The 10612-nt window shown below is 41.4% G+C and overlaps 1 protein-coding gene across 1 annotated transcript; it reads right to left on the bottom strand.

Annotated features, from left to right (window-relative positions):
- Positions 1–916: 916 nt before the first annotated feature.
- On the bottom strand, positions 917–10280 carry vma21 (vacuolar ATPase assembly factor VMA21). Its single transcript, XM_052021544.1, has 3 exons — positions 10186–10280; positions 6829–6938; positions 917–2923 (listed from the first exon to the last, which is right to left on the bottom strand). Exons 1-3 carry the CDS (start codon positions 10242–10244, stop codon positions 2781–2783), a joined length of 312 nt encoding a protein of 103 aa, XP_051877504.1. The 5' UTR covers positions 10245–10280; the 3' UTR covers positions 917–2780.
- Positions 10281–10612: the final 332 nt, after the last annotated feature.

Here is a 10612-nt window from a genome sequence, read left to right as displayed (position 1 = left end):
TTTGCTAAAGGGTCTATGACCAGAAGGATGAACTGTTTCCATTTTCACAGGTGCTGACTGACCGAAGTGTTTCCAACATGTTCTGGTTTTATTTCAGATGTCCAGCATCTGCAATTGGTTTGATTTTCACCCTTTTTTTAAAATTAACTCCTTCCCCAACATTTTTGTGTCAATGAATGAAAATGAAAATACACATTTTGGAAAACTGTGTACAGATTTACTTTCAACCATATTAAATTTGTAATGCAGCTTTACAAAGAGGTAGCAATTGCAGAAATGAGACAAAATTGCAGAGATTGAGGTCACCAGCATTACTATCCATCAGGACTGATGCAGGGTCTAACCTGAAATGTCGACCTTCCCTTTGCCTCCAGATACTGCTTGACCCACTGAGTTCTTTCACCAGTTTAATTTCTGCTGTGATTTTATACCTGCAGCAATGTCCTGACCAACATTCTTTCCTTAAATCAAAAAGAACTGGTCACACTCATTTACTGTTTGTGGAAATTTCTGTGGGTAAACTGCTATAGCACACCGCACCTCTTACTTGGTTCCATACTCCACCTTCCTTTCCTGTCAGATTCCATTAGTTGCAGCTCTTTGTTGCCTCCTTCACCTGGCTATCACCCCTCCAGACCTGGATTCACCTATTGCTCGCCAGCTCTGGCACCACCCCTTCTCCCTCACCTCTTTATACTGGCTATCCTCCCTCTCTCAGTCTGGATGAAAGGTTTTGACCCAAAACATCAACTGTCCATTTCCCTCCACAGATGCTGCCTGACCAGATTTTCTCCAGCATTTTGGTTTTTTTTTCGCTCCAGATTCCAGCATCTGCAGTTTCTTGTGTCTCTAGGTTTAGGGTGAGGTCGGGGTTGTGTTATTATAGTGAAATGTAAGAAAACAACCAGAAAAGTCATTTAGACAATCAGTTTTATCAGTTTTGACCAATTATACAGTACTAAAGTATACCATTTAATTTCAGACATTTAAGGGCAGTACAATTGCCAAATAATTTCCACATGACAATCATATTTGGTAACATAACTTACATTAAACGTGTTCATTTTTTTTATGTTTCACTCAAAGCAAGTTCAATCATTCTGCAAACAAGATTATTTCACCATCTGGGGAAAGGGGCAGGGAATGGAAAGATTACAGCAAATCAGATTTCACTTTTTATTTCTGTATTGATGCATGTAAATAAAAAAAATACACTTGTCAGCAAAACAAGTACAATCAGCCTCTGGCTGTGCAAAATATTTTTGCTATATTTTTCCTAATGCAAAATAAAACTCCATTTTGACGAATTACATAGTGACTGTTTTTGTTAACAATTTAATTGCTTCACGGTAGTTAAAGCAAGAAAACTTGCTCCTTGTGGAACAGCATTAATCATGGACCATTACTAAATGCGGCAGCTCAGAATTTCAATTTTCCTGCATAATTCTTTATTCTAGGTATTTGCTGAGGAGTTCTTGCAATATCAAAGGAACATTTTTTAAACTACAACATATTCCATACACAGGTCTGTTTCAAAGCACTGTCCACCTCAACTATTTACATTCTTGGGCTGTAAGGCATGGTTCACTGTCTTGAGGTTTGTTCATTTAAACTGCAAGTCTCACAATAGAACCTCAAAAATTAATCTTATCCATTTTAAAGGAAGTTCAGTCCTTCACAGATGAGAATTGGAGAAAAGCATTGCAGGCACACAAGGTTTTTAATAACCCATTTTAAAATATTTTGTGCAAATATTTTGGTGCCAGTGACAAATCAACAGCAATTTCTGGTCTTGGTTCTTTAAAAAAGTTGGGAGACATGATCAAAATCCTGGACCACACTGGTTAATTTTTTTCCCCCCCACACGATGGCAGCCCTAGTGCAGCCTTTCTGCAGGACCATACTGTCTCTTGAGGAACCAAGATAAACATGATACCTCAGTTTCAATATTTTTGTTGCAGTTGAAAGATTATGGTTTTCCTTGAGAAGCAATTCACCCGAAAATGCAAATTGCTCTGAAACATTTGACTTTCTACTTGGCATCATCAAAGATTAGAAAAGAAAGATGAGCCTTAACATCTTTTTGGATCTTTACAATTCCAAAACAATTTCATATATAAATAATATTCTGGAACATTGAGCAGACTTTCATAATACTTTAACAAACAAACCTTATTAGCAATATCTCAAAGATGTAGCTTCTGTTGTGTTACTGGTAACACTATTACTTTCTTTGAATCCGCAACTGAAAACATAACTTACATCGTAACAATAAATGTAGATACAAGTAGACAGTTGTACAGAATATTTATTATGGAAACAGACACCATTTCATGTATAGTGCAGTATGAAGTTTTGTGTTTTAATATTTGGTTCTTCGAACTAATGAGAATTCCTTACTCCAATTTTAAACAGGTTAGCATCTGTGTTAAAGTGGCATTGGTGTGCTGAAGATTAATGAGCTACCTTTTAAGCTGCAGGTGTTACATTGCCTGAAAATGTAAATGGTGTACACTGAAAGTGCATATCTTGAATCTCAACTGTTGAAGTAATCACATGAAATGGGAACAATTAGACAGACATTGCCTTTGAAAGTCAAGTTTAGCTGTGGCTAATGCAACTTCCATTTTTCTTCACTTTGCACCAATGCTTCCATTCCGAAACAAAATTCCAACGGGTCTGTGGCACACCTCTCAGTCATTCTGCCTCTTCAATTTAACGGTCTTCCAGAATTAGTTTAAACGACAGCAGCCTCAAGGTTAATCCAAATAAAGCCGCACTTAATCCTGTTTGCCATCGCGCCATTGCTTTGAGCCTTCATTCCATGCTACGTATACAAACAAAGCCAGCACGATATGAACAGCCACTACTGCAACTATAGCAGCATAGAAGTAGCTGTCTCTATTTGACATCCCAAATGTACCTGAGAAGAAAAAAATGTACAATTAAAGACTATGGTATGTTATTTTTCGTGGGTTTCCTCCGGGTGCTCCGCTTTTCTCCCACATTCCAAAGATGTACGGGTTAGGAAGTTGTGGTCATGCTATGTTGGCGCCAGAAGTGTGGCGACACTTGAGGGCTGCCCCCAAAACACTACACAAAAGATGCATTTCACTGTGTGTTTTGATGTACATGTGACTGATAAAAATATCTTATCTTTTTTTTAAATCCAAAGTTAAGGTTTCATTTAACTTGAACTATAAAGGGTGGGGATAACTGAAAAAAAGGAGAAAAGTAAGATTAACCATCTAACACAAGAGACTGCAGATGCTGAAATCAGCACCAATAAACAATCTGCTGGAGGAACTCAGTGGGTCGAGCAGCATCTGCGGGAGGAAAGGAATTGTCTATGTTTCCTGTCGAAACCCTGTGGCTTTAAATCAAGAGACCTGATGCAGGGTTTCGATCGGAAATATCAACAACTCCTTTCTTCCCACAGATGCTGCTTGACCCACCGAATTCTTCCACCAGTTTGTTGTTGAACAAGATTAACCATCCAGCGACACAAGAGGTTCTGCAGATGCCGGAATCTGGAGCATCACACACAAAATGCTGGAGAAACTCAGCAGCTCAGGCAGCGTCTATGAAGGGAAATAAACAGTTGATGTTTCAGGTTGAGACCCTTCATCAGGACTGGAAAGGAAGAGGGCAGAAGCCAGAATAAGGAGGACGGGGGAGCGGGAGGAGCTCAAGCTGGCAGGTGATAGGTGAGTCCAGATGAGAGGGGGAAGGTAGATGGGTGGGGGGTGGGGCATGAAAGGGAGTGACGTAAGAAGAAGCTGAGAGGTGATGGGTGGAAGAGGCAAAGGGCTGAAGAAGGAATCCAGTAGGAGAGGACAATAGACCATGGAATAAATGGAAGGAGGTGGGGAATAGATGGGCAGGTCGAAAGAGAGGGCCACAGGAATGAGGGAAAACAAAGAGAAAGGGGAGGTTTTACTGGACGGTAGAGAAATCGATGTTGAGGCTATCAGGTTGGAGCCTACCAAGGCGGAGTATGAAGTGTTGCTCCTCCAACCTGCACCTGGCCTCAATGTGGCAGTAGAAGAGGCTGTGGATAGACATGTCAGTATGGGAGTGGGATGTGGAACTGAAGTGGGTGGCCACTGGGAGATCCTTGCTTTTGCGGAAGACAGAACAAAGGTGTTTGACTGTTATCCAGTCTGCGTCAGGTCTCACCGATGTAGAGGAGGCTGCACCGGGAGCACCTCGGGTTCACAGGTGAAGTGGTGCCTCACCTGGAAGGACTGACTAGGGCCCTGAACGGTGGTGAGGGAGGTGGTGTAGGGACAGGTGCAGCACTTTGCACGGCTGCAGAGGTAAGTGCCAGGAGGGTCATCAGTGGGGAGGAATGAGTGGACAAGGAAGTCGCGGAGGGAGTATTCCCTGCAGAAGGGGAGGGGAAGATGTGCCTGGTGGTGGGATCCTGTTGGAGGTGGCGGAAGTTGCAGAGAATGAAGTGTTGGAGGCTCCTGGGATGGTAGGTGAGGACAAGTGGAACCCTGTCCCTGTTATGTCAGGAGGAGGGGGGTGGCAGATGTACAGGAAATGGAGGAAATGTTGGTGAGAGCTGCATTGGTGGTGGTGGAAGGGAAACCCTGTTTACTGAAAAAAAAGAGGACATTTCTGATGTCCTGGAATGGTAAGCCTCGTCATGGGAACAGATGCAGCAGAGGCATTGAGAGAAGAGGACAGTATCTTTGCAAGTGACAGGGTGGGAAGAGGTGTAGTTGAGGTATCTGTGGGAGTCAGTGGGTTTGTAAAAGATGTCTGCAGTTAATCTGTCTCCAGAGGTGGAGACAGAGAGATCCAGAAAGCGGTGAGGGGTGTCGGAGATGGACCAAGTAGATTTGAGGGCAGGGTAGAAGTTGGAGGCCGAGTTGATGAAATTGACAAGCTCAGCATGGGTGCAGGAAGCAGCCCCAATGCAGTTGTCAATGTAGTGGAGAAAAGGTTGGGGAGCGTTACTGGTGTAGGCTTGGCACTCACATGGGCCCCAGCTATGCCTGCCTTTTCGTCAGCTATATGGAACAGTCCATGTTCCGAGCCTACACTGGGTATTGGTGTAAAGGGCATTGGTGAGTCTGATGGATTTTCATGACAATCAAGTAGTGTCATGATTACCATTACTATGATGAATTTTCTTTTTAAATTCCAGACTAATTTAAATAAATCAAATTTAAATTGTCCTTCTTTATGGTGGGATTGAAAGTTATCTCTTGGAATCAATGGTTCAGAATGTTGATACTACTCAACCCCAAGAGTAATGAGTTGTGGATGTGGATGGAACAATCTTTTCATAAAGATTGAGATCAAATCTGAACCCTGGCAAAAACTGCAGATTTTGGAAATTTAAATTTAAAAAAACAAAACTGCTGGAAATACTCAACAGATCAGGCAGCAGGAATTCCAGAGCTTAAGTGAAGACACAAGAGACTGCAGATGCTGGAATCTGGAGCAACAAACAATCTGCTGGAGGAACTCAGCTGGTCAAACAGCATCTGTGGGAGGAAAGGAATGGCCGACGTTTTGGGTCGAAACCCCAGAGCTTAAGAGTCTGGTTTGCTAACCATTTTTTTTGACCTTCCTGTGCTATTTTCACAAGAAAGATGCAAATCAGTATAACAAGATAGAATATGCAAAACATATCTACTCGAGAAAAATTCCATTCTTGTTTGGTGAAACTTACAACTAATCCTCTACAACACATTTTTCTGTATTTGTAAAGTATAGATTTGAATATTAATTCAGAAGGAGAAAGGGACAAAAGAAACCACGCACATTCTCTACAAGAGACCCGCCTCTAATTTTTTGACTCTACTTCTAAGTTGTAGACTCCCTAACCTACAGAGGTTATCTTTATCTACCCCACAGATGCCACTTAAAATCCTTAAAACTTCAATTAGGTCACTCCTTCAACTTCTAAACTTTATAACAATAACTTGTGTCATCACTCCTTGTAACTTAAGGCTTGCAGAATGTGCAACGATCTGGTAAACATAACTCAACACCCCCCATTCAACCCCTAACTCCAATAACAAATATCCTTTTTTGAAGGATGATGTCCAGAACTACTCCCTCTATCTCAATATAATTCAATCAGGGTTTTGTATAAATATAGCCTAACTTCTATGCTATTGTACTCCTGTCCTCAAAATATAAAGCCACCATTTAGTTAGCATTTTAATTAGTTTCCATGCCAGTCCATGAATGTTTATGATTTACATACATAGAAATGTAATTTTTTTGTACTCCCATTACTTCTGGCACTTTACCATTTTGAAACCATACATTCTATCCCCCTCCTTGTGCAACATGAATGGCCTCACATTGTATTCATAGAAATCCATTGGTTGCAGTTTTACTGTTTGTTTACTCAGTTAATCTAATGCTCCCAAGTACAATGCAAACAATATCATTATTCTCTAGATTGTCTAGAAACCTGAATACAAGGCTTTCCACCCCATCAGCTAGTTTGTTTAGAAATATGGTGAATAGTTGTTGCGCTACCTCAGATCCTTCTGTTGCACAGAAATGAACTGCACCTTGACTGTTTGTGGAACCCCTTCAGCCACACTAATGAGAGCACTGTTTTGTTTCCCTCATAAGGAAGACACAAAAGCAACATCGTATTTATATACCACTGACTCTGGTAACTAACGGTTCGCCAACAGCGACTCGGGACTCCACCTCTGACAGAAACTTTTATTTGACGAGATACCAATTTGAAATGATGAGCTGAGCTAGAATACAAAGGCTGTTTATCTTCAAATCAATTGAAAGGAACATCCTTAAACTAGAAAAGAAAAAAAATGTTAATAAGGTTACCTTCAAAGACATAAGACTTTGTTCCAAAATACAACCCAATTGGTAAAGCAATCATTAGGAATGTGAAGAACAGGAGCGTCTTCAGTACTGATAATAATGAGCTGTCATTTCTGAAAAAGACAAAAAATATAAACAGATCTGCACATAGACAATAGCAAATAAGTCTATTTGTAACGAGCCTCTTTTTAGCAATGTCACAACCAGTTTTAAACAGACTTAGCTAGAAGTACCCACAACATGACCCTACAAAAAATGATCAAAGACCATTTTTTACTGCAGCAAATTGAAAAGATCAAATCTCTGGTTGTTTGTGAGCAAAGTAATCTTTCCTAATACAAAGGGAGAATGAATTTGTCTGTGGATATAGAGATAACAAAAGAGCATTAAACAAAGTGTGAAATAAATATAGAAAGTTAACTTGCTTAAAAGAAAGAATTAATTTGGGTTAAGTACCCAAGTCATTACGGCATGTATCCTAGCCTAGGTATACAGATTTACCTCTGACTCCACTTTTTAATCTTTGTAAAATTATGCCTGGGGTCGTTGGAATCCCAGATTAGCAAGTATTGAAGAAGGCAGAAAGTTAAAACTTAGTAACCAAAGTCTGTTTTGAAAAATATTAAGAATCTGTAATTCAAAATCAAATTAGTGCACAGGACTTTGGGATTTGGGGAGTTAGCAGCATGGGATAAAGCAATTTAGTGCAAATTATTAGCTAATGGATTTTGAGAGCAAAAATGTCTGACAGATTGAAGAAATGTGGAATGTAAATACAGAACTCATAACTGAGGGATACAGATGCACAAAACAATATCAATAAACTGGGATATGCAGAGCAAAAGTATAAAAATTAGGTTTGTTCAGGAAGCTATACTGTGTGCAGTTTTGATGACTATGATTAAAAGAGAGCAGGCAATCTGCATTCAACTTAATAATAGCAAGGAGAGAAAACAAGAGATCTTAAAAAAGAGAAATAATTACCAATGAATTCAAATGTTGACAGAAATTTGATGACTTAATTATTTTTAAACTTATGGTTTTGACAGTGATAAGGCCACAACTTGCCAGTTTCATGCATTTTCACAATAAGAAAACAAATTTATCTTACAAGGGAAGACTTAAGTGAAATAGAAGGACTCTAGTGCTGGTAGAACAACAAATGAATAAGGACATATAAACTGTTTCCTTTGCTGAGTGCTGACATTTTCAGGAATGGTTAGAAAGGCAGGTAAAAATGATTGGTATGGATCTACCATGGAATTGTGATGGCACAGGAGGAGCCCAGTTGGCTTGCTGAGTCTGTGCTGGCTGGAGCAATCCTGTTCATTCTGTTCACTCAACCTTTCCTGATAGCCTGAAAATTAATTCCTCTCCACGTCTATCCAAGTTCCCTTTGGAAGCCTCATAGAATTATGTTTCCCTCTACATATAGAGAGTTCCAGACTACGATCATGCTGCATAAAAATCTTTCCTCACATCCCCTTGTATATTTGGTCTAGAATTTTATCAGGTCCCTTGATCCTTGAATCATCTAATGATGGGAACAGCTTCCATCTATTTACCCAATATAAACCAGTTATCTTGTACACCCCCTTCAACCTTTTCCGTTACATGGAGAACAGTCCCAGCTTCTCCAACCTAACCTGACAGCTGAAATCCCTCATCAATCAAACCATTTTAGTAAATAATGTGCCATGCACTCAAATGTGACCTGGATATAAGAGTTATGAAGAGAAGCAAAGGGTTCTTACAGAAACAAATTTTGATGAAAATCTTCAAGATGGATTATAATAAATATCAGTGGGAAAAGAGTGTCATATTGACTGATGTTTAAATAGTCTATCAGAAAAAGAAATAGAGGGGAATGTAGGAGTTTGGAAAGAAACATTATTAAAAGCCTATAGGGAACAAGAAGGGTGGGTTTAGGCTAAACACTTAATGTCAAGAAAGTCATTTTAGGTTTATTGGGACAATAGCCTATTCCAATAATGCAACTTGCTAGTCTTCCCTTTCAGAAGACCCCCATTTCATGACTAAGTCACATTGAAAGGTGATGCTTGCTTTAACAAAGAATTATTGGGCAGAGTTGCACATAATGGGATTTATTTGTCTGATTTACCATAGAACCATACAGCACAAAACAGGCCCTTCGGCCCACCATGTTGTGCTGTCCATCAAACCACCCTCACACTATCTAACCCTTTCCTCCCGCATATCCCTCTATCTCACATTCCTCCATATGCCTATCCAACAAACTCTTGAACCTGTCCAATGTATCTGCCTCCACCACCACCCCAGGCAGCACATTCCATGCACCAACCACTCTCTGGGTGAGAAACCCCCCCCTGCCATCTCTCCTGAACCTCCCACCCATAACCTTAAAGCCATGCCCTCTTGTCTTGAGCATTGGTGCCCTGGGAAGGAGGCGCTTTGTCAGTGTTTTTTTTTGGAAAAGAAGGACCTTGGTCAAAACAAATGTTGCTTCAAGGAAAACCACAAGTTTCAACATTTCGTTACATTCAGGAATTTCACAATACTAGTTTCACATTTTTGCTTCATTTAAAAACAAGAGCTCTCTTACAAAATACCCCAGCCAAAAAATATGAGGAAAAAGTGTATATAGCTGTAGAGAGATGCAACCTGGAAACAGGCCCTTCAGCCCACACTGACTATCAACCACCCATTTACACTAATCCTGCATTAAACAAATTACTTTTATCCTCCCTGCATTCTCCTCAATTCCCCCCAGATTCCACCACTCACTTGTACACTCAGGGCAACTTACAGTGGCCAATTAACCTACCAAACCCACACATATTTGCAACGTTGGAGAAAACTGCTTCCAATGCTGAGAGACTCTGAAAACAGGAGTACCCAGTGGAAAACCGCATGGCCACAGGAGGAGGGTGCAGACCCCACAAAGACGGGACCCGAGGTCAGGACTGAACCCGGGTCTCTGGCACTGCCAGGTAGCGGCTCTACCAGCTGCACCACTGTGCTACCAAAGACACAGGACCCCTAGATTAAAAAAAATCCGTGCATCTCTGCATTAAATGAGCGACAGCTTGAATTTAACCCGTACCCCTGCTTCCCAACAGCTATGGAAGGAACCACCTGACTCACAGGGGCGGGCGCCGTTTAGACCACGCCCATCACGCATACGTAACACGACATCTGATTGCTGATTGGCTGTCCCAGAATGACTGACAGCCCCCTTGGCCAATGACCGTGACGTCACCGCGCGGCGTCCTTAATCGGGTCGGCTGACATTTATTCGCTCCGAGACCGAGTGTAAACCGCGGCGACTGTTGAAGGACACTGCTGGCCCCGCTCCCCTCCACCCGAAACGCCGCTCACCCCCTGAAGTCGGCGGCACCCGGAGCTGCGTTCAGCACTGTTCTGTCCAGCCGCTCCATTTTGTTGTGACGTACTGCCAACCAAACCAGACATCACTTCCGGCTACGAGAGGCGGGAGCACCAGCTCTCCTGCATCGTCACTTCCTCCTCCCTGGCTCAGGTGAGAGAGTGGCTCAGGTGAGAGACTGGTTCAGGTGAGTGGCTCAGGTGTCCATAGCCCCCAGTGTTAATTGGCCCAAATACGAGCTGTTTGTAAGAAAATATGAAAAAGCGGCGTAAATAACTTCCCTTAAATGGGCAGAGGAGGGAGAGAGATAAAGGAGAATGAAAATTAATTTCAAGTTTATTGTGGAGCGACAAGAGACTGGAGACTTTTGCTTCATTTGTAAGCAAGGGTCCTCTTCCCAAACACCTCAGCCTTAAAAAT

This window comes from Pristis pectinata, chromosome 8 (assembly GCF_009764475.1).
Source record: "Pristis pectinata isolate sPriPec2 chromosome 8, sPriPec2.1.pri, whole genome shotgun sequence".
Lineage (NCBI taxonomy): Eukaryota > Metazoa > Chordata > Chondrichthyes > Rhinopristiformes > Pristidae > Pristis > Pristis pectinata.
This window is presented reverse-complemented; position numbering and strand designations above follow the sequence as displayed.